The sequence below is a fragment of the Tiliqua scincoides genome, chromosome 4, assembly GCF_035046505.1.
Source record: "Tiliqua scincoides isolate rTilSci1 chromosome 4, rTilSci1.hap2, whole genome shotgun sequence".
NCBI classification, from domain to species: Eukaryota; Metazoa; Chordata; class Lepidosauria; order Squamata; family Scincidae; genus Tiliqua; species Tiliqua scincoides.
In genome coordinates, this window is record NC_089824.1 from 15628833 (window position 1) to 15653444 (window position 24612).

Below are 24612 nucleotides of genomic sequence, written 5' to 3' on the forward strand. Positions count from 1 at the left end.
CTGTTGGTGGCTGGGGATTGGTGTGGCAGAAATGGTCGTAAAGGATAGAATTTAAGGTTTAACAGCCTGATCCTGACTGGCCCCATAGCTAGGTATAGCAAAACTGCTGTACTTTGCCACCGGTGGAAGACACGCAGAGCCGGCAAAGAGGCCAGCACCACTTGGTGCTTGGGCCTCCATGCTGGAAGGACAATGGTGAAGAACAGCCAACAGTATGTGTCCCTGCCACTCAATAGGAAGGTGTTTCAAGTGGGGAGGGGGTAAAACTGGGCAGGGGAGGCTGGGCTGGAGAGTGGATCGGGGTCAGGAAGGAGGTGGGGATGGCGGCGGATGGAGGCTGCCATCGTATCCTAAACCCCCTCCTAAGCCATGGAGCTAAAGAGTTGGTGTAGATCCAGTTTGACCCATTGGGGGCTATGCGGGATGAGTTAGGGGCCACCTGGGCTATGCGGGATGGGCTATGCTTACCCTGAGAAGACCTCTGGCTGCTTCCCTGGCCCTGCAGGATACAGCAGCAGTCATTTCAGCTCCACTTTACTGTGGGGCAGTGGGAAAGCATAGGATTGGACCCTAAATCTCATTAAATTCAATGGGGTTTATTTCTGAATAGAAACACCTACATTTGGGCCGTCAATCTTACAAAATCAGGTAATAAAAATCTGATTTTAAGGTAATCAAAATCAAGTCATGTCATTGGCTGTCAAGGATAACCTTTTGAGAATAGTTTTTTCTAGACATTGTATCCCTTTAAAAATGTAGTTCTCTATTTTTATTTGAAATATGCTTGGAGAAAACAAGACGCCAGAGTTATTAAATGTGGGTATCTGTGAGGCTTTTGGAGAGTTAGATTACCGTCCTTAAAATCCTCACTGATAAGTCATGTCTTTGCGCTTTGACTGTGAAGCACAAAGAGAGATTGTAATCAGATTTGCTTAGCTAATCAAGTCACCTTGAAACCATTACTCCCATTACATGAAGACTACCAGAACTGAAAGTAAGTGTGTTTATGCAAAATTGAGTTTCATAGTATCAGTTTAAAGCATGAATTAGTTTGTTATAAGCCACTTTGTGTATGAGAAAAGTGGGGTATAAACCTTCTGAATAAATACATTGATTTATTTACATTATTGGGTATTTCAGAAACTAGATGCTTTGGAAAGAAGCACTGGCGTATCTGGCAGGTCAGGAGAGCAAATGCCCTGGGGCACCACCTGGGGGGGTGCCACCGGACCCCATCCCCTTGCTGCCTTTAAAAAAAAAACACAGCCTTTGCAGGCCTATCCAAGGCCTTTTGAGGACTGGGTAGGCTGCCTGCAGCCTCCCTAACCCCAAGAAAGTCCTCTGAGGCCTCTGGAAGTCCTGAAAAACATCACTTCCCTTCTTCAAAACCAGAAGTAAAGGTTTTAAGCATTGTGGAGGCCTCAGAAAGCCCTCTGGAGGCCTCAGAACCTTCTGGGGGCTAGGGAGGCCATGCATGGTCAACCTTCAGAAGGCCTCCAGATGTGCCTGGTGATGGGTGAAGTGGTATGGGTGCAGTGCTTAGTGGTCCTGACCCCAGGTGACACAGAGGCCAGGATCACAATTGGAAAAGACCTTTGTGAGGCAAGGTAGTAGGTGGTGTCAGCAACAGAGGGATCATTAATGATTCCTTCATCTATTGTTTGATATCCCTCTGTTGCTGTGTTTTATCTCTCTTTCTCCTTGTACCTTCCAAAAATATTTGTTTTTAGAAAGAGACCAACTGACAATTGGGGGCACATCTGAGAGGGGTGAGCATATTTGAGGAGGCTGGATTAGGCCCTGGGCACTCATTACAATAAGGAAGAGAGACCTTACCTGTTCACTGGTACCTGCCTTGCACCCCTTTTGGTTGCTGAGCATCTAAGAGACCTTGGCATTTTCACCACAGCTTTACTTCAGAACCAAGAAATATGAGGTAGTTTATCTCTGAAAGCTGAGATTACCTTGTTTCTGCTCTTCATAAGAACAGCCCCACTGGATCAGGCCATAGGCCCATCTAGTCCAGCTTCCTGTATCTCACAGCGGCCCACCAAATGCCCCAGGGAGCACACCAGATAACAAGAGACTTGCATCCTGGTGTCCTCCCTTGCATCTGGCATTCTGACATAACCCATTTCTAAAATCAGGAGGTTGCACATAAGCATCATGGCTTGTAACCCGTAATAGATTTTTCCTCCAGAAACTTGTCCAATCCCTTTTAAAGGCATCTAGGCCAGATGTCATCACCACATCCTGTGGCAAGGAGTTCCACAGACCAACTACAAACTGAATAAAGAAATATTTTCTTTTGTCTGCCCTAACTCTCCCAACACTCAGTTTTAGTGGATTTCATCTCGTCTGATCTTGGAAGCTAAGCAGGGTCAGGCCTGGTTAGTACTTGGATGGGAGACCGCTTGGGAATACTGGGTGCTGTAGGCTTATACCATAGTCTTTCGAGACTGAAGGTTGCCAACCAACCTCTGGTTCTGGTGTTATGTGAGAGTGTAAAGAGCATCTCTCTATCCACTTTATCCTTCCCATGCATAATTTTGTATGTCTCAATCATGTCCCCCCTCAGGCGTCTCTTTTCTAGGCTGAAGAGGCCCAAACGCCGTAGCCTTTCCTCATAAGGATGGTGCCCCAGCCCAATAATCATCTTAGTCACTCACTTTTTATTATTATTAACATTATTAACAGTATTTATACCGCTTTTCAACTAAAAGTTCACAAAGCGGTTTACAGAGAAAAATCAAATAACTAAATGGCTCCCTGTCCCAAAAGGGCTCACAATCTAAAAGGGCTCACAATCACTTTTGTACCTTTTCCATTTCCACTATGTCTTTTTGAGATGTGGCGACCAGAACTGGACGCAATACTCCAGGTGTGGCCTTACCAGCGATTTGTACAACGGCATTATAATATTAGCCGTTTTGTTCTCAATACCTTTTCTAATGATCCCAAGCATAGAAATGGTCTTCTTCACTGCCGCCGCACTTTGGGTCGACACTTTCATCGACCTGTCCACCACCACCCCAAGATCTCTCTCCTGATCTGTCACAGACAGCTCAGAACCCGTTAGCCTATATGTGAAGCTTTGATTTTTTGCCCCAGTGTGCATGACTTTACACTTACTTACATTGAAAGGAATCTGCCATTTTGCTGCCCATTCTGCCAGTTTGAAGAGATCCTTCTGGAGCTCCTCACAATCACTTCTGGTCTTCACCACTCGGAAAAGTTTGGTGTCGTCTGCAAACTAGCCACCTCACTGCTCACCCCTGTCTCCAGGTCATTTATGAAGAGGTTGAAAAGCACTGGTCCCCGGACAGATCCTTGGGGCACACCACTTTTCACCTCTCTCCATTGTGAAAATTGCCCATTGACACCCACTCTCTGTTTCCTAGTCTTCATAAACCATACCATGAGATCAGCCTGTTTTCCTTTAGTACAATAAATTCAGTCCCCTTTCTTGTTGTGTAAAAATATCTGTTGTTGTTGTTGTTATAATTAACAGTATTTATATACTGTTTTTCAACAAAAAGTTCACAAAGTGGTTTACAGAGAAAATGAAATAACTATAATGGCTCCCTGTCCTAGAAGGGCTCACACTATAAAAAGATACAAAAGAACAGCAGCAGACAGCCACTAGAAAAGACACTGCTGGGGTGAGGAGGGCCAGTTACTCCCCCCCCCTGCTAAATTAAGGAGGAGTTCCCACTTGAAAAAGTGCCTCTTACCCACATAGCAGTGGTGAAGTAACTAGCAGTATGAAGTAATTAACCACAGTTCTCCTTATTTTTTTTTTATTTTGTAACGACCATTAGTTATTTTGCTTCATCCAAAAGGAAATGGAAGGTGATGGGAACAGTCAGGGGGAAGAGTGCCCTTGACTGCATAAGTTACGGCATAAAATGCCGTAGGAATAAGAAGTAGCAAAAATCTTTTGTGTAGGTAGGAGAGTTTGGGAGGGAGGAGTGGGAAACATAATGATGAAACTGAAAATGGAGTGAAGATGCCCTGAAACCCCAGTCAGTTTAATATTGATACTGCCAAACTTGTACTCAGAAGGAAGCCAGAGGATGTTTTCTTACCTTCCTATTAATCTTGAGCCTTTGCAGTTTTATTCTGTGAAATTGGAGTCTGTTATCACCACAATTAAGGAGGTTGCAGGAAGCCAGCTGTTTAACACAGAGAGATGCCATGTGGTATTAAGCATGAAAATTATAGTGGTGCAGCTTATAATTAGTAAAATGTGCACCAAGGTTTGTCTGTCTTCAATTGTGTGAATATTAGGCACGGTTTCAACTGGAAAATTATAGACCCATTTCATTTCAGCTGCCTGAGGAAGGACAAGCAACAAAAAAAACTCACCTCAGAGTATTGCACACTTTAAAAAAACCCTTTTGTGGAAGTGCCCTGCATACTTGGTATGGTTTGTTCCTTCAGGAAAAGGATGACTCTGTTTTCCACTTTTCTAAAGCACAAGTTTTTTCATTGATTCTTCAGGCCTTTGATTAGCAGAGCCTTGCTAAGTGGATGCAGGTGGCAACCTAATGGCTGCCTGGGAACAAGGAAGTCACAATTCAAGCCTCACCTCTGCCATGAACTCATTAGGTGGTCCTAGGCAAGCAGAGTTGTTTTCTCCGCCTCAGCATAGTATCTGCAATATCATGGATGATAATATTGGGCTGTCTTTCAGAACTGTTGTAAGGATTACCAAGAGAATGTGTGTGAGGCTTTTTAGGCCCTTGAAAAATGCTGTGTGAATGCAGAGTGTTAATATTATTAGATTATAAGACTTGAATTTCTGGCTACCAAACATAATCAAAGATTTTTTTCCCTGCCACTTCTGTCACCCAAATGTAAAATAGGGAACATTTTTGAGCTGGAAAGGATAGTAGTGTCATACTTGAGTTACTTAGGGCACAATCCTTATTGGCATATGACCTGGCACAAGTCCCATGTGCCGGCCCAACAGTGTAACAAAAGTGACATAAAGCACTTTCGCGCCACCAAGAGGGAAGCTGGTGCACATCCATGCATCGGACACTGGCCCAAGCCCCACAGGGCCAGGACAAAGGTAAGTCCGGACTGGCCGAGTGAGGTCAGCACAGGGGTCTGAGGTGGGGGGGGGAAGGAGGTGTTTTGGGGAGGCCGAATGACAGATGGGCCCGTGGGCAGGTGGGGGTTGAGCGGTGGGACGGAGCCAGGATCCAGCACTTGTGCCGGATCCTAACCCCTGTCCTGGGTGTCTGGAGCAGCTCCTCTTGAGGTGGTGCAGATCTGAGTAGCCCATTGGGGCTGCTGCAACTTTACCTGGGGTAAGGGGGTAGAATTTGTCTTGCCCCGGGCTGAGCCTCAACCTATCCTGATCCTGCTCTGGATACAGGGCAGGCCAGCTGGCCTCCCCATTCCAGTACGGGTTAGGATTGGGCTGTCCAAATGTTTTCTTTCTTGTTTTATGGCAGTGTCCTCCTGGTCTGTTGCTGTGAGTTTCTGATCTATTTCTAAAAGAGAATTATTCTCCCCCCCCCCCAAAAAAAAATAACCATGTGAGAATGGCAGCCATGGATTGGAGGAAAGGGGCTTTAACCCTTTGACCCATTGTAGCCTCAATCCAGATTGGTCCTTCTTTTCCCTCCCTCCCCCCCCCCCCCAGCTGTTGGAAGAAAAGCTTCCACTGGGGCTATCACGTACATAGTATTGGCAACCTTCAGTCTCGAAAGACTATGGTATCGCGCTCTGAAAGGTGGTTCTGGCACAGCGTCTAGTGTGGCTGAAAAGGCCAATCCGGGAGTGACAATCCCTTCCACACCGGGAGCAAGTGCAGTCTGTCCCTGGTCTGTCTCCCTAGCTATGGGCCTTCCTTCTTTGCCTCTTAGCCTCAGACTGTTGGCCAAGTGTCTCTTCAAACTGGGAAAGGCCATGCTGCACAGCCTGCCTCCAAGCGGGCCGCTCAGAGGCCAGGGTTTCCCACTTGTTGAGGTCCATCCCTAAGGCCTTCAGATCCCTCTTGCAGATGTCCTTGTATCGCAGCTGTGGTCTACCTGTAGGTCGCTTTCCTTGCACGAGTTCTCCATAGAGGAGATCCTTTGGGATCCGGCCATCATCCATTCTCACGACATGACCAAGCCAACGCAGGCGTCTCTGTTTCAGCAGTGAATACATGCTAGGGATTCCAGCACGTTCCAGGACTGTGTTGTTTGGAACTTTGTCCTGCCAGGTGATGCCGAGGATGCGTCGGAGGCAGCGCATGTGGAAAGCGCTCAGTTTCCTCTCCTGTTGTGAGCGAAGAGTCCATGACTCGCTGCAGTACAGAAGTGTACTCAGGACGCAAGCTCTGTAGACCTGGATCTTGGTATGTTCCGTCAGCTTCTTGTTGGACCAGACTCTCTTTGTGAGTCTGGAAAACGTGGTAGCTGCTTTACCGATGCGCTTGTTTAGCTCGGTATCGAGAGAATGAGTGTCGGAGATCGTTGAGCCAAGGTACACAAAGTCATGGACAACCTCCAGTTCATGCTCAGAGATTGTAATGCAGGGAGGTGAGTCCACATCCTGAACCATGACCTGTGTTTTCTTCAGGCTGATTGTCAGTCCAAAATCTTGGCAGGCCTTGCTAAAACGATCCATGAGCTGCTGGAGATCTTTGGCAGAGTGGGTAGTGACAGCTGCATCGTCGGCAAAGAGGAAGTCACGCAGACATTTCAGCTGGACTTTGGATTTTGCTCTCAGTCTGGAGAGGTTGAAGAGCTTTCCGTCTGATCTGGTCCGGAGATAGATGCCTTCTGTTGCAGTTCCAAAGGCCTGCTTCAGCAGGACAGCGAAGAAAATCCCAAACAAGGTTGGTGCAAGAACACAGCCCTGCTTCACTCCGCTTCGGATGTCAAAAGGGTCTGATGTGGAGCCATCGAAGACAACAGTGCCCTTCATGTCCTTGTGGAAAGATCTGATGATGCTGAGGAGCCTGGGTGGACATCCAATCTTGGGGAGAATCTTGAAGAGGCCGTCTCTGCTGACCAGGTCGAAAGCCTTTGTGAGATCTATGAAGGCTATAAAGAGTGGCTGTCGTTGTTCCCTGCATTTCTCCTGCAGTTGTCTAAGGGAGAATACCATATCAATGGTGGACCTGTTGGCTCGGAATCCACACTGCGATTCTGGATAGACGCTCTCTGCAAGTACCTGGAGCCTCTTTAGTACAACTCGGGCAAACAGCTTTCCTACAACGCTAAGGAGAGAGATGCCGCGGTAGTTGTTGCAGTCACCCCTGTCACCTTTGTTCTTGTACAGCGTGATGATGTTTGCATCCCTCATGTCTTGAGGTACTCCACCTTCTCTCCAGCAGAGACAGAGGATTTCATGCAGCTCAGTGATGATGATCTCTTTGCAGCATTTTAGGACTTCAGCAGGGATGCTGTCTTTTCCAGGTGCCTTGCCAAAGGCAAGGGAGTCCAGGGCCACGTGAAGTTCTTCTAGGGTTGGTTCACTGTCAAGCTCTTCCAGCACAGGCAGGCACTCAATGTTGTTCAGTGCTTCTTCGGTGACTACATTTTCTCTGGAATATAGCTCAGAGTAGTGCTGCACCCAGCGTTCCATCTGCTGCGCCCGATCCTGGATGACCTCGCCTGTGGCAGACTTCAGAGGGGCAGTTTTCTTCTGTGTTGGACCTAGGGCCTGCTTGATACCATCATACATCCCCTTGATGTTGCCCGTGTCAGCTGCTATCTGTATCTCGGAACAGAGCTGGAGCCAGTAGTCGTTAGCACATCTCCTGGCAGTCTGTTGGACTTTGCTGCGAGCAGTTCGGAGGACCTGCAGGTTGCGCTCACTGGGACAGGCCTTGTATGCTGCTTGAGCTCTCCTCTTTTCCTCAATGACTGGTGTCAACTCCTCAGAGTGGGCTTCAAACCAGTCTGCCGCCTTGTTGGTCTTCTTGCCGAATATGGACAAGGCGGTGTTGTAAACAGTATTCTTGAAATGTTCCCATCTGTTGGATGCGTTTGCGTCGACCGGGCCTGGAAGAGATTCCTCAAGCGCTTGTGCAAATTCCTCCACTTTTCTCTGATCCCGGGTCTTGCTGGTATCAGTGCGAGGTCTTCCTTCCTTTTTCGTGTGATACAGTCGCTTTGTTTGCAGTTTCACTCTGCTGCACACCAGGGAGTGGTCAGTGTCGCAGGCAGCACCATGATAACTGCGTGTGATCTTGATGCTGGGAAGGCTGGAGCGTCTGGTGAGGATCAGGTCGAGCTGGTGCCAGTGCTTTGATCTTGGATGTCTCCAAGAGACTCTATGTTGGGGCTTTGTGTTGAAGAACGTGTTGCTGACACAGAGACCGTGATGACAGCAAAACTCTAGCAGGCGTTGGCCATTTTCGTTCATCCTCCCAGTGCCAAACTGACCTAAGCAAGTGGGCCATGAACTGTTATCAGCACCAACTCTAGCATTGAAATCGCCGAGGATTTCTAAAAGAGAATTATTCTAAAATAATTCTCTATTTCTAAAAGAGAATTATTCTCCCCCCCCCCCAAAAAAAAAAAATAACCATGTGAGAATGGCAACCATGGATTGGAGGAAAGGGGCTTTAACCCTTTGACCCATTGTAGCCTCAATCCAGATTGGTCCTTCTTTTCCCTCCCTCCCCCCCCCCCAGCTGTTGGAAGAAAAGCTTCCACTGGGGCTATCACGTACATAATATAACAGTAAGTTATGGTCCAGCAGTTGCTCTTAGAGAGTGGTGGTTGTGTTGACTCAAAAGAATAAAATATAAGAAGTAAATCAATATTTATTCCATGGGTAGATTGAAGTGTGAGTTTGTGAAATGCAGATAAAGTGAATAAGGTATTATATATTACTGCTAAAAATTGTGCAATTACACTGTTTACTATTATGAAGTACAAAAAGACATATTTAGTAGTGAGTAACCAATCTGAGAAGTAGCTACATTTTTGCTCTGCCTCTGCTTGACAGTTGTATTTACATTCACCAACCTACACTGGCAAAACACTTTTTAAAATGGTTTGTATTTTCTTTGCCTCTTCCATGGTGAGTGCTTTGCTGTTTCTGGAAACAGAGAGGTGGTAAATGAAAGAATTAAAAATAAAAGAAAACTGGTGTTTGAGCTGAACTTTCCTTATAAATTTTATATCCTGTCTACTGAACCTGAATCCAAATTGAGTTGAATACCTGATTAAGCCCTCCATAATCCTTGAACACTCCTACGAATGCTGTAATTAATCATTTTCACAACAGATATTGCAAAAAGCACAAATTGCAGAGAGAAATTAAACATACCAAATTTGGGGCTGCAGGGACTCCAGGGATAGAAATAAAAGCTTGGTTGCAAGTTGCCCAAACCTGAATGGGATTTACTTTTCCCCCTAGAGACACATTACACAAGTAGTCAGGTACTTGACAAGAGAAGCTCCTTTTCCCTTGGAGCCATGGATTTTTCCCCATGGCTAGGTGCCAGAGTGACGGAGCATGGTTCTAATATGAAGGCTTTTTCAAAAACAATCCGAAAAGGTCAGCAAATCCACATTTAAGCCTTTCAGCTGTTTAACGCTAATCCCATGATTTCTTTATTCATGTAATGCGTCTCTCTCCAAGTGTCATGCTGTCTGCCTTTCTAACATTTTATCCAGCTGAAATTCCAGCTGTAGTCATGCTTTTATTCCTGTCCACTAAAGCAGAGAGGCTGTACCTACTGAACCACAAGAGGCACATTAAAAATAATGAAATCCTGTAAAATATTCACACGCTGATATAATTAAAGCAGCACAGAAGGCACTGAAGCAGGAGAACTGTTTACTGCAAATAGATCAATTAAGAAATGCAGGCAGGTTGTATGCGTTTTTGGTGTTGTGCTGTACTGAACTTTTTGTTCCTTTGAATATATTCATGAGAACTTTATTCTCTTTATATTCAGAGGGGTCATGACTATACAGGTTGTGACTTGGTGACTGGCTTCCCACCAGGCTTCTTGTGGAAGACCAAAGCTGGGAAATAATAGAGGCAGAGTGTGCGTGCTTCTCAAAGAGAGGGCTGAAGTCTCAGGAAAGGAGGGCAAATTGCAGGCAAGAAAACCCTATTTCCTTTCAAAGACAGACATTTCTCAAGAACGAGGGGATTGTTCCATTGCAAATGTGAGATGTATTTAAGGAACATTTCTCAGAGACAGAATACAGACATGATATTTTTTTTTGTCAGATCCAGCAGAATAGCTCTTGTATTCTTAATCCTTGGCCTTATATTTAGCATTGTGGTTGGATGAACAGATGAAACTGAGCGTCCAATCCTATGCATATCTACTCAGAAGTAAGTCCCATTATAGTCAATAGAGCTTACTGTCAGGAAAGTGTGGACAGGATTGCAGGCCTGACAGTCCAATCCTGAACTGCCCGGCGTGTCAGCTGCCACAGCATCCAAAATGGCTGCCACAGCATCCAGTGCGCCTGGGCAGCCTGTGGCAGCTCCTTAGGGGAAGGGGACTTTTGTCCCCTTCCCCCAGGTAAGGGCAGCAGCCCCTTCATGGCACTTCTCGATTCTCGCTCTGGTGCTGCTGTAGAATCAGAGAGTCCTGTGTCGGACCACATGGTCAGAAATTGAGCTCAGTATCCAATGGAGTGGAGTTCCATCAATCCCACCCCCTCCTGCCCTGTTCGCTCCCCCATCTCGCTTCCTCCTCGCTCTCTCCCCACCTCCCACCACCCCAGAACGCCCCCCTCCCATTCACCTCTCTGTTGCCAGGTCTGGGCAACTACCTGGCTGCAGAATTCGGGCCCAGCACCAGAACTGGCTGGGCTAGATCTGGCACTGGGCCCACGGTAAGGCTAGCAAAAGTGTCTTATGCACGTTTGCAACAGTATGCTGCCGGCGTTAAGCTGGTGCGCAAGCGCTCTGGATCGGTACCTGAATTTCATGATCTGTGAATAGTTTCAGTATAATCAACAAAAATCAACTATAATGGCTGAAATAAATTGTAGATAGGCAATAAATTGATTCTGGGTTTTTCTCCCAAGATGACCACCATTAATATCCCTCTGTACAGTTAATGGAATAACTTCTGAAATATGTTAGGTTTGTTCATTAATAACTATTTGTGTAATTATATACCAACGGTTGAAGCAAAACATTAAAGAACCTATTGAAAGCGTGTTTTATTAAGAGAGCATGAGAGATAAGTGATGACATTTTATTATATGCTGTCATCAACTAGTAATAACGCCACATTCCTATGTGTATCGTAGATGTGGAAGGCCCTAACTGTAATTTAGATATAATGGTTTTAATAGTTCAGCTGTGGGTAAAACAAAGAATGGGCTAAAGCAAAGTAATGGCCTGATTTGATCTCAAGTTCTTGGCTGAGATAGCATTTCTTTTTTTCTTATTCAGGGCTTTCAGAGTCAGTGCAGCCACAACAGGGCCCATTTCCTTTCTCTGGTTCAGTGATTGAGAGGAGGCTGTAGGATTATGTTTCCCTCCCTGGGGTGAATCTGTCCATGTCCCACACCACCTTCCATTGTAACTGCTGCTGAAGGACACATTGGCATTGATGTTAGTGGTTAAGGCTAACCAGGATTCAAAATCATTTTTATTCCTTGGGGAGGAGCTGCAGGGAGGGAATAGAGTATGATTCAGTGGCCCGCTCTCATTTAACCGTGGTTAAGAGATTGACCCATTATCCCTCAGTATAAGATTGTCCCTCAGTATAAAAATCTAAGGGTGAAATCCTAACCCCTTATGTCAGTGCTTTCCAGCACTGACATAAGGGCAATGCAGCTCTGAGATAAGGGAGCAAACATTCCCATACTTTGAGGAGGCATCCATGAGTGACACCCAACTGCAGGATGCAGCACATGTCCCATTGGCACCGCTATGCCAGTGCAGGAAACCTGTATTTAAGTATTTATATTTCATATTTGTTTAGGGTCCTTTCCTTTGCTGCCACTGCTGCATCACAGATGTGAAACAGCAAGCAGCAGAGGGAGTCCACAGCTCTTGCGAAAGGTCAAACAGTCGCCCTCACATTGAGAGCAATTGCGTCAAGCCAGTGCAGACTCCAGCAAGTCTCCGGAGGGCCAGAGGCTCATTGGAGACTGGGGACTCCCGCAGGCTGGATTGGGAGTCTCTAAGGGCCACAAATGGTCCTCGGGCCGAGGTTTGGGCGCGCCTGCTCTGAATTATTGCTCATGTAAGCTTGTTTCCCAGAATTCTTACTGGACAGGGATTCCATAGCATTCTCTTGCAGCTTGCTCTACTTCTTATTTTTGGGATATTTTGTCCTAAGATCAGCAAGCATTTCCTTGAGAAGTATGAAATGCAAATCGCTTTCCTTTATAATGGGAATCTCTTGCAGTTTCACCTTCCATATCTATTCCCATCAATACTGTTTTATGTAGTTCACAGAAATCTGTTAACCAGCAATGGCCAAGTTCCCAATGCTTCATACCGCCTTCCTTCTTAATAAGACTAAAAGCCCACAGATGTGTATTTTAAATTTTTGTTGGCAACTTGGAATCATGCACAGATTTTGGAATCTTCCTGTTTCCTTCATGCATCAATTTTCTTACAGCCTGTTGATCAATCTCAGGTTCCCTCATGCCAAGCGACCTGCTAGCATGGGTGAGGTCTGCCTGTCAGAATGGACACAGCAATAATGTTTTCCTTTTATCTCTCCTTCTTCCCCTTTTGCCACCAATTTGGGGTATACCATAGCCTTAGCCACTTAATACACTGGAAATGGGCTCAAAACATAGGATTTAACACCCAGCCTTCAGTATTTAGTGGGTTTTTCTAACACAGTTGTCTCTTTATTCCTACTAGTAATTTTTATGCAGGTTGGTGAAGAGTGAATTTCTGTTTAAATTTTTACAAGGCTGGAGTTGCCCACAGATGCCAACGACATTTGAGTTTTGTGTATTATTGTAAAGACTGTAAAACAGTTGAAGCTCTTTCTGTGAGAATTCCACAGAGTATATTATTCCAACATGCATACATAATCTTGTGCATGAAATGATTATTTTACTCTGTAAAGAATTTTGAGTCTGGGTTGATTCTCTGTCCTGAAACATTTTCTCACTCACTGAAGCAACCGGAATTCACTGTCATCAGTGCCCTTTTCAACTTCTCTTTGTCTCATTACATATATCTTTGTGTCAGATGATTGGTGTGTGCTGCTGATAGGTTAGCTGCAAGGCACTGACCCTGTACCATTCTAGTAAGATGTTAAATCTTGTCTGCAAAGCCAGAAGGGTCCATGGTAGGAAGGCAATGAATACCTGCCACTCACTCTGTTGATGGAGGTCACTTTTCTCACTGATAAGGCAGGGTGAAGTGCAGGTGAGGAGAAAAAAAATGTCTATAGCTTCCAGGTTGTCATACCAGGTGCATATTGCTGGTCTGGCAAGTGCTTTAGTTTTACTGACATCTTGGTATTTGTCTTAGCAGAAAAACAAAAAGTTTACTAGACATGGAACAACTCAGAAAATAAAATGATTTTCAAATATATGAGATTGCAAGAAAACCTGCGCTAATTTTGACTAAGTGTAATCACTGTCAACAAAAGATATAAAATCTTTTGAAATCTCGATAAAGTGTTTCTGGTTCAGTAGGTTCCCTAGGTGTTGCCCTTGTCACCACCTTTTCTGTATAATCCAAAAGGGTGTGAGAGGTCCCAGTTACTTGAACCAAATATTGGTTTATCTGGATGTTTGGACTCTCTCTCTCCTAGGCCATTTAGATAAATCAGTGGTTCCCATGGCTCCGCAGGCTCCATGGCTCCGCAGGAAGCTGCGTAAATCGGCCAGGGGAGCCATGAATCCTTATGAAAAGCCCACCACCCTGTACAATAAATGGGATTGTAGCCCTAATGGGGAGCTGAGGCCAATGGCCTAATACTGTGTTTCTCAACCTGTGGATCAGGACCCACTAGGTGGGTTGCGTGCCAATTTCAGGTGGGTCCCCATTCATTTCAATATTTTATTTTGAATATATTACACTTGATGCTACCATGGTATGTGACTGCGTTTGGGGAAATGTTACAGACCTGTACTTTTAAAAAGCTACCAAGTATATTATTTTAACAATGATATTAAATGGGACTTGCTCCTGGGTAAGTGTGGGTAGGATTGGAGCCGAGGATTGTTAAAAACGTTCCTGTTTGATGATGTCACTTCCAGTCATGACATCACTTCTGGTGGGTCCTGACAGATTATCATTCTAAAAAGTGGGTCCCGGTGCTAAATGTGTGAGAACCACTGGCCCAGTAGATCAATGGAATCACCAGTCAAAAATGTTTGAGAGCCATTGGGATAAATGATGCATGCTTTTGAAGCTTTCCTTGCACTAGTTTCCCAAGTAGGATGGATAAGTATTTTTTCCCCTTCTGAATTTCATGTTAGTCAATGGGCAGTTTTTGGTTGGCATACTTTAAAATGAATTAGTTGTCCCAAGTAACTAATGTTTGCCTGCCCACTTTGAGATCAGTAGTGAATAGCAATGGTTCTTTCTTAGGGGAAGAGCTACAAGGGAATGCATGGCAATTACAGTTTTGAAAGCTTTTGCGGAAATTTCTGTAAAGCACTTCTACTGAATGTCTGATAGCTACTTTGGATTGAAAAAGGAAGAGGAACTGTGGATGTGAGGCAAGTGCTGAACTAATACTTAGGGGAGTTGGAGGAGTAGAGGCTCGCACACTGTTGGGAAAGGGGCAGCATTTGGCTTGCTGTCTCAGGCATCAGGAAGTCTTGGGCTGACCCTGGCACCTTCTGTTTCAGGGGGAACACAGCCCCATCCAGGATAGGCTGTACTGGCTGTACTAGACTACTAGCTCCCCCAGCCTGCCGTACCTGACTTTTCCGATTAAGCTCTAGTCTAGGACAGAAGATTTCAGTTTCAGCACCAAAGTGCTTTCTCATTTATGTACCACAGTGCCGGTTGGGGAGCCCTCATTTGGTTGGCATTGAAATATTGTGGGGACACTCCTTGTTTTACAAAGCTGCAGAGTTTTCTTACCGATATTTCCTGCACTGTTAATAAAACTGCCCTTCCCCATCATTTCTCCCTTGCACATCGCATTTTCTCTCGACTTGAGCCGTACTCCAGCTTTTGTTCTTCAGAACATTGCTAGGTAAAAAGTCATCACCTTAACTGGAATGCACTGCCTGCGGTTTTGCTGGAACAGGAACTTCATAGTGACTTTGTTGAGACTTGACTAAAAGCTACCAAAGAGACCTTTCAGTCATTACAGCTGTTTCTCGAGCTGATTAATCCATGAACATATTTTTTTTTCCAATAAATCAAACTGTGTTTTTTAAAAATATGTTTTAATAGTATATTATTTAAAGCACTGTACTTGTTTTGTTTTGGCAAATTTTTTATTATTTAAATAGTGGCTGTCAATCATCAAACTGTCTCAAACAGGTCAATTTCTTTATCATATACTCTAGCTGTCTCCAGGATTTTCAGCTCTGGAGTACTTTTTGAGACTGGAGATGCAATGGTTACACCCTGCGGCTTCCTTCATGCAAAGCCCAGGTTCAACCATTCAGCTGCAGCCCCTCCCCTAAAGTTCCCTTTTGCCACACCAATGTTGCTTCCCAGCAGCACTTGGAGCCTGTGCAAGTTCTTCATGTGTGTTTCCTCCAGATGAGCTGTCTGAGTTATTCTGCCCCACAATCTTTCTGTTTTGAAGGATGCCCCCCTCCCCCATATTAGAGATTCCTAGGACAGATTTTTGTCACATGTAAAGACCGAGAAGACTCTCCCGAGATGGGTGAGTGGTTGGTGGTTCTTCATGGTCTCTGTGCAGTCACATGTGGTGGCATTCTGTGCTTGCTTCCAGAGCTTTGTCGAGTGATGTGTCCTTGCATTCAAGTGGGGGGAAACTCATACAAACCATGCACCTGAAGGGAGGAGGAACATTCAACCCCTTAGTTCCTTTTTAGCATTATAAAGGAATGTTTCGAACTTGTCCTTCTCTCCCATACTTTATTACAAAAAAGAATGGTTTACCTTAATTTTTTTAAAAATAGTGTTGGTAGTTATTCTTACAAAAAGAAGGTGCTAGTTTGTAAGTTGCTCCCTCTGCCCTATGGCAATCACGGTCAATGTTAAAAAGAAAAAACAATCTGTTACCTCATATTTATTTTGTTCTGCTATTTTTGCTGTAAAAGAAAAGAGGGAAAGAATGAGAGGTACTTACCTGTTTTTCTTTCATCATAATTTATTGTGGGGGGGAAGCACAGGTAATGTAAGAAGGCGGTGGTGGTAAAGAAGGAGATTTTCTTAGCCTGGCATTCTGCTGAATCCATCTCCTGCAACTGCTTTAAAAAATTTTTTTAAAAAAAAAAGACTTTTCTCCTCACCCTGTGAACTGCAGCTGCCTGAACTTGCTTCCCAAAAAAGGATTTTCAGATTCATTTGATCTTTATGGAGCTAAGGCCTGAATCTGCACTCTGAATTGAACCTGCCTATACAGGAACCATAGGATCTGGACATTTGAACCTGTTTTCTGGCTCTAGAAGTAGGCTATATTTGAATGCCAGATGCAAGGTTGTACAGGATACAGGTATCTTGTGGTCTTGTGTGCTCCCTGAGGCATCTATTGGGCATCTGTGAGTTACAGGAAGCTGGACTAGATGGGCCCTTGGCCTGATCCAGCAGGGTGGTTCTTATGTTCATGTAGGAAGCCCAAAGTAAAGTCCTGGGTTAGGTCTTTTGACCGGAAACTGCCAAAACAGGCTCTATCCCAAGAGGGAGTCTGGCATTCAGATTTATGCAGGAACCATTGTTTTCATACTCGGGAAGCTATCAGCCAAGTTTTGCTGCTAAGACCCAAACTGCGGGTGCTGAAATCTACACGGTAGTGGGCATTTTCCATGGAATTAGCAAATGTTAGGAAGCAATGCTCATGTGGTTGTCCTTATCCCATTGGTTGGGTGTCACGAAATATCCAAATATCTTTTGCCACTCATTGCTCTCTTAAGCTGTGAGTGCAGATTTTTCTGCACAAATTTTTGAACATGTGATTGCATAACTCACCAGGAGCTTGGTATCTGTAGGGTGATGGCATTCTTGGACGATCCTCCTGGGGAGCCATTCTTTACCTCAGCTCCTTGTCTTGCTGGACTCACCTTTCAACAGCAGCTGTCTCCTTCCCCTTGCCCATTTGTGGCAAGTAGGAGCTAAATGTGCAAAATTGCTATGGGTTTGAGCCAGGGTCTAAGAACCTTCACATGGCATTGGTTCATGATTGAGGAAAGTGATATTTCTGTGGATATTTGAGGAGTTGTGCAGCCCCAAGTGTGCACGTCTGCTAGTAAGTATTTCACTTGTGTGTGTGAGTAAATGGCTATTGCTGGCATGTACCACATTAATCACACTGGTAAAGTCAGTTTTTGAACTCTTTATTAAAACAGTGTTGATCAGAACAGGTTTTTGAAAAGAAAACCTTGTTTGTTTCTCTAAAACTGCTGTTTACACTAACAGTTACTGCAGCCCTTGTCTTCTGAAGTAGCAGCAGAGTGCATTCTTGATTCTTTTGGCAGTCTCTTCCTCATGTTCTCTGTGTCCTGAGCGCGGTCTGGATGTGAGGTGACATATGTCCCTCTCTGTTGCAGCAGATCCTGCTACAGGAGAACCTCAACTTGGGGGAGGCAGATATAATGCAGGATGCAGCATGTTGTCGTCACCACCACCACCTGCTGCTCATTGCAATCCAGTGTTTTAAGTAGAGTCTTGCAACGTCCCTTCAACTTTCTGAAGGCTCTGTCCACTGACATCCTTGACTGTCCCAGGATGTAGTTGAAGTGCTCAGGTTTGGAGATGGGGAGAGGGGGAGGGCTTCATCAGCCATGGTCACAGCAGGTAGGCAAGCACCTCCAACAATCAGAGTGGGATGGCAACCCCCATTGAGATCCTCTGTTCAAGAGCCCTCCTCCACTCTCCTGAAGAGAGGGGACATCCCTCACATCATGGCAACTGCTGAACACGCATGTAAAAATGTCCAGAAGCATCGGTTTAGAGTCTTCCACCACCTGCAGCACCTCCACAATTCAGTCAGCAACACGTACTATGCTTTCAGTTGCTCTCACTGTGCATTCAAATGAAGGCTGTAGGAAAGGGGAGGCCTCTGAGTGCACAGGTCAGCTATCAAACATACTTGCAATGTGGGAGCTTGTCTGTGTCTGCATAGACATCCATTGGATTGCACAGTCAAGCACTTAGTCTCCAGTTTGTCTAAATTTATTACCCTCTTCCAAAGGATTTTCGTTGCCTCCTTTTATGTAGTTGTCAAAGATCGTGTACTATCTTTGGTTACACTGAGCTGATTTGTTCCAAATGCAGAATCATGCATTTCATTTGGGGAATCTCTTGGAAGAACTTCCAAAAGTGTATGGTCATCACTCAAAGGGAAATCCATTGCTGCTCACGAGTGTTTTCCAAATCTCTATTTGGATTGAAGGTGTTGTGTTTTAAACCTGAATTCCCTCTGAATGAATTCTGAAGCTGTTTCTGTCAAAACCGGTCTTCTTCAGGACTGAATTACAGTGGCACCTAAAACTCTGTCCAAAGCCAGAAGTAGAAAAAGAAAAGTATCAGTCGATTTTGAAGGCCTAGCAGAACTTTTGGGAAAGGGTTTGCCCCGTGGCAGTGACATAAACCACCCAGGTGCCATATTCAAAATACATGTTGACCATTGGATTGCAAGCGTCTCGGGGCAGGGGCCTGTCACATTCATATGCCAGTCCATAGGTCAGTAGAGATGGTATTATATAAATGAAAATTAAAAACAACATTACAACAATAGCATTGAAACAGAATTCTAATTTTGAATTCTCTAATTTTAGAATTCCAACTAATCAATGTTGGAATGAACTGTTGCTAGACTTGCAGTGGGTCTGTGATCTTTGTTATAGGATAATCTATCATTATAGTCACCTGAATGACTAGACTAAGTGGCAGACCAATATACAGAAAAAATAAAATACAACCTATTGAATTAGAAGCACAACAGGCTGTTCAGACTATTAGCCTTTTCTTTGTGGTGCTGTTATTCATTTGTCCTATTTGTACTTTGCCTGCCCTCCAAAGCACTTGGGGTTGCATATGTAGGACTAATCCCATGTTTGCATTACCAGCCTCTTTGAAAAGGAAATTCTTCCTTTATGTGAAATAGATGCAACATTTCACCATATAGATGTGACTGTGGGTGCAATCCTAATCCCTTATGTCAGTGCTTTCCAGCACTGACATAAGGTCAGTGCAGCTCTGAGCTAAGGGAACAAACATTCCCTTACTTTGAGGAGGCCTCCGTGAGTGACACCCAACTGCAGGATGCAGCACACGTCCCATTGGCACCTCTATGCCAGTACTGGAAAGCACTGTAAGGGGTTAGGATTGTGCCCTGTGTGTGTAAAAATAGGACTGCAAAGCTGAAACAGAAGGAAGGGCAATCTAGCCTATTGGTCTTCTGGCAGGGCACCTGAGTGGGTAGGGCTTCTAATCAAATGGTGATTATGCAATTGGCATCGTCTCTGATGACACACTTTTTTTAGTGGATCTCAAACTGTAGGGAGAAGTTACAGGTGGGTTGTCTGAAAAGGTTGAAGATTGCTGATCTAGGCCAGCAACCTCATGGCTTGTCCACCCACCCAAGTGGCTTGTCCACCCACCCAGTAATCCTTGTATGTACAGACCAAGGTGGAATCCTCTACACCCGGGATTGACTGTCCTATTTTATAACCTGCATGTGTGGGATTTATTTCAGTCCTTTGCTGCCTTTAGTGTTGCTCCGCTAAAATATTTTCTTTATAGTGTATGTGCATTTTTTTTAAATGACTACAGATAGTTATTGGAGCAGTGGTTGCCTCCCCAGTATTTCAAATTTGTTTTACTTGATTTTGACCCTGAAATGCTGAGACGGTCTGGAATACTTCACCTGGAGGATGCCTTGCCTTCTCAGTCTCAGAGGCTACAGGTGCCTGACAAAGAGAGCCCCAGGTTGCCATGTTTGTAGCATTACTACACACAGTGTAGTTATGTGCCAGTTGTCTTTTATGGCCTGCCAGCTCATGATTCCACTGGGAGGACATAAGCGTAATTGGGTGAAGAGGAACACTGCAGTGCTCAGATAACAGAGCACCAGTACACTAGTACATTAGGGGGGAAAAATGCAGTGAAGCAAATATTGCCACATAAAACATAGTGTTTTGGCTGCTATAGTACAGACATCTACAATATGGTCAGTCTCTTTACATCATTTTTATAAATGAACCCAATGAACTTTTTAGTAAAAAGCCATAAATGAAGAATTACATCTGGTTATTCCCAGACTGCAGGGTCTGGGCTCCAGATCATCTGAGAACTTGTGTGGAATGCTGATGAGTTGGATGTATGTGGTCTTCCTTCATTTTTATCAGTTGAACATCACAGTTGCCAATTTTAGAAATTAGCATCTGCTCACCAGAGCCCCCAAACTCTCTGGGGTCATGGGAATTGGAAGCTTTCTCTCTCATCATGTTGGTGAAATGACATGTTCCAAATCCTTCCCAGTTTTCATTACCATATGGCTTGTATGTTGGAGTTGTCGGCTGTTTATCTTGTTAGTCTTTAGTTGTGACTTCTGGAGGGGGAGATGACTGCAAACTATATTTGCAGTTTCTTTTTGATGTGCAGAAGTAGTTGTTGGACACAGAGATCACCAGCAATGAACTCTCGTGCCAACTCCCCTCCCTCTTTGTACAGGTGTGTGCAACATAACAAGGAGGATATGTTCTCCCATCCCTGTTGTTATGTGATTAGGTCATTAAGTGAACATTCAGTCCAATCTGTTGTCTTAGTTGTGTCAACAGACACTGGCTGGCTGCACAGGCTACTGGAGATAGACTGCCTCTTCATTGCATTAAGAGCCTCTCTGTTGTGTAAACAGACACTGTGCTGCCACCTCATTAAGAGTGACTTTATTGTGCTTTGACCACCGTCATATATGCTGTCTGTCGTTAAGCGAATGGTTGTTAAGTGGTGCACGTCTGTACTAGTTCTTTATGGAATTGTTCATCTTTTTTCATTGCACTAATCCACCTACTCTTAATTCAGATGCCGATATGTGATTGTTACTGCAACAATAGTTTAGAATTGCTTTATTTTTTCTTGATTCTCTTTAAGAGTATAATCATTGCTATCCTTCTGTTTACAGGCCTAAAGACTTTCGAGCAAGGTAGCAGGAAGAGAAGCATATGATCTTCTGTCTTCGTCAACACAGGCACCTCCCATCATTTTATAGTTTGGTCATTTGCATAAACCTTTTATTTATTCTCAGTGGTGGAAAATATTTCAAGGGACAGGGAAATATTATTAGGCAGAAATGAATAACTTTGGCACAAAATTGAGGCTTAAGTACTGCATAAAAGAACTGAACCTGATGTCACCATTTTGGTAAGTGGGAACAATAAAACAATTTTCTCAAACTAATTGTGACATCCGTCTTCACATGGCCTTTGGGTGAATCTTTTTTATGGCACACTAAATTGATACACAAAATATTGTGCATGTGTTCTGGTTGTTAAATTGGCATATTCCTGCTGAAGCCTACAGTTAATCTCGGCTTCATTTCAGGCAGTCTGTTCCAGCAAACAGCTTACACTTGCATCCCTTACAAAAGTGGCATGCAGGCATGAAGCACCAACTAGTTCAGCTATTTTCAACCAGTGTGTCATGGCACATTGGAGTGCCGCGAATGGTCTGCAGGTGTGCCATGGGAACTTGGAGGGTTATCATTTATTAGTAGGGCCAGTGGGGGATGTGAGCCCCCCACTAGCAGTATGGTGTACCCTATCAATTGAAAAAAAATACTGATGGTGTGCCTTGACAATTTAGTGCCTTGTCAGTGTGCAATGAGATGAAAAAGGTTGGAAATTGCTAGGCTAGTTAGATGCCTGGCAGTGAAAATGTGCTTCACCATAATCAGCCTCCTGTTGGGGAGATAGGGCAGTCCCCTCCCCTCCTTCCAAGGTGAGTGAAGGGGAATCTAGGGTTCCCCATCTCACTCACATAGATCAGCAGTGGCAAAGCTTTCAGTGCCAATTACTTGAGTGGCTAGGCATTTGCAGAGTGAAGTGTTCTGCATCTTAGCCTCCTTCTGTTATTAAGGCCACTGTAGTTAACTAAAGGGAAAACAGCTTCATTCAAAAATGTAACTTGAAAAGACAGTTGCCTGCTTGAGCAAAATGCACCATCCCGATCTAAATTGCAGTTTGTGGGTAATTGAAGTAGGCACTTCAGCTTTTCATTTTGGGTTAAATGCTGTAAAGCCACAGAGTTTGGCAGATCATCTCTAATTCTCCCAGGATTTAAAAAAAATGCCTAGATTTTGGAACAGTCTTGAAACTGCGTCTTCTGTCACTGCTCTTGGCAAATGAATCCCAAATGTTTAAATAAAACATTAAAAAAAAATTGGCTAACTGGGCATTGTTAGTGAATTGACACTGTAACAGGGCCTTGGTTAGGAGAGGATGTCTTACTTTGCTGCATACAGTGCAGTTTTTTTGTGATGGTAGTAATTTACATAGAGGGACTACAGTATCAGGGTTATAAATTTACTGTAGAGTCCTAACACTTTTAAAGTCTGTTCCAATGGCCATAAGTAAAAGTGGGAGAAAATGGTTTTGGTTTGGGTTTTTTTTGTGGATTTCGGTGTTTTCCAAAAATTAGAAGTGCAGAAAGTGATGTTGCATGTTTTTACTTCGTTATCACCATTTTCTCCCACCTCCAGCCATAACAAATATTCTGGCTGCTATTCTTGCTTCACAGTATGCATTCCTGTTCATTTACATTAGCCAAAATTAAACACCCAGCATTCATATACAGTGACTGATTAATGTTTGGTCACATCAGAAGTTCATGTGATCCATAACTAATATGGGCATCCTACAGCTTGCATACCAAGATCTTCATTTTAAAAAACAAACTGCACCAAAACACTTTTTATAGAGATTTAATATGCACTCAGTTTCTGTATGGAAGGATTCACCCACTTCCCCCAACAGCAATACACAGCTTTTCTCTATTCCTATATAACGTGTACATTTTTAAGGTGCTGCCTTGTCAGGGAAGGAAGGCTTAGGCCACAAGATGTAGCAGTTAGCGGTAAACACTACCACATCCCTTCCTTGCTCTCCACTTCCCCAGTTTAGTGGGTAAACTGAACGGGGGAGAAAATGGATAGATCTGTCCACTGCCACCACCCTAAATTAAGGAAACCAGTTATCTTCTCTCAGGTGCACTTTCAGAATGTACAGTACATGCCCCGTTGCTTCAAAAAATTCATATAGATTTCTGCTAACTTTAACAGAGGAGTGCCCGCATCCTATTGGATTGTTTAATGTCATTTGAGTTTTTCTTCACCTTTCTGGCAGGTATTCTGTGTGCATTCCATCTCTGGCCACTAGAAGGCAGACTTTCAAGGGAAGCTCCTCCTCTTCCCATCCCTGTTGTTTTCTTGTGTCAATACTGAACACTCCGAACTGTTTATCTCATTTCTTCGTGCCAATGGCATGATGTCTCCCAGATTCTTTACTAAACTGGTACTGATACAGTGCATCATCCTAAGAACATAAGAACAGCCCCACTGGAACAGGCCATAGGCCCATCTAGTCCAGCTTCCTGTATCTCACAGCGGCCCACCAAATGCCCCAGGGAGCACACCAGATAACAAGAGACCTTATCCTGGTGCCCTCCCTTGCATCTGGCATTCTGACATAGCCCATTTCTAAAATCAGGAGGTTGCGCATACACATCATGACTTGTAAGCCATAATGGATTTTTCCTCTAGAAACTTGTCCAATCCCCTTTAAAATGTCCTACCTGATGTATGTCCTCACATAACATATGAAGTTATGATAAATCCCTCTTGATTTTAATTTAGGAACAGCTCTAGCAAGCCCTAACACATGCTGATATTGGATTCAGTCAACTGCCAGTCAGTCAAATACTGCAGTTTATGCTACCTTGGATTTTTTCTTTCAGTGTGCTTAGCTAATGGACCAGATATGAATCTAATGTAAATATTCATCATTCGGAAAGCCTCACCAGATGCAAGATTAGCTCATGATTTGAGGGGCTTTGGGGCCTGTTTAAGTATACGCTGTCAAGTTCTTGGACAGGATATTAAGTGTGCCTTTGAGTATGTAATTTTAGGAACTGTAACAAAAACAAAAATCTTCAGCAGTAAGTAGCACTAAGAGTCATTGTTTGAACAAATGTGTATGTATCAGGGCAACTGGGGGACAGTGTATCATCTTAGAATCTAAGATGATCTTGGTTGCAGATCTTGGTTGCATATCTGTTCAAGTGATCATAAAAAGAGTCTATTTTATGCTTAGACATAGTACAGAGCTGAATTTCCAGCCTGCTATCTAAAAGTTGCCTTAACTAAGAGGGAATATAGTTTAATCTGACTGCAGTCTCCCCCAGACTTTTCTATCTGAAGGACATTTCTTTTTCCTGCATTAAATGAGAGGCACACTTCATATGCTGAAATTTATTATTATGTACTTGAGTCAGCAGCCAAAAAAATGAGCAGGCATCTTCCTTAACAAGAACGCAGTATCTGCCAACCCC

General features: G+C 44.0%; 2 protein-coding genes across 2 annotated transcripts in view; one reads left to right on the forward strand and one right to left on the reverse strand.

Moving 5' to 3' along the window:
- The window catches only part of MRPL13 (mitochondrial ribosomal protein L13), a 46261-nt gene extending 24796 nt beyond the window's left edge, over window positions 1–21465 (forward strand). Inside the window, exon 7 of the mRNA XM_066623756.1 lies at window positions 21191–21465. Coding sequence (XP_066479853.1) covers window positions 21191–21215 — 25 coding nt within the window. The 3' untranslated portion in view covers window positions 21216–21465. The remainder of the gene's footprint in view (window positions 1–21190) is intronic.
- The window catches only part of COL14A1 (collagen type XIV alpha 1 chain), a 161205-nt gene continuing 155075 nt past the window's right edge, over window positions 18483–24612 (reverse strand). Inside the window, exon 48 of the mRNA XM_066623748.1 lies at window positions 18483–18557. Within this exon, the coding sequence (XP_066479845.1) occupies window positions 18550–18557 (8 nt within the window). The 3' untranslated portion in view covers window positions 18483–18549. The remainder of the gene's footprint in view (window positions 18558–24612) is intronic.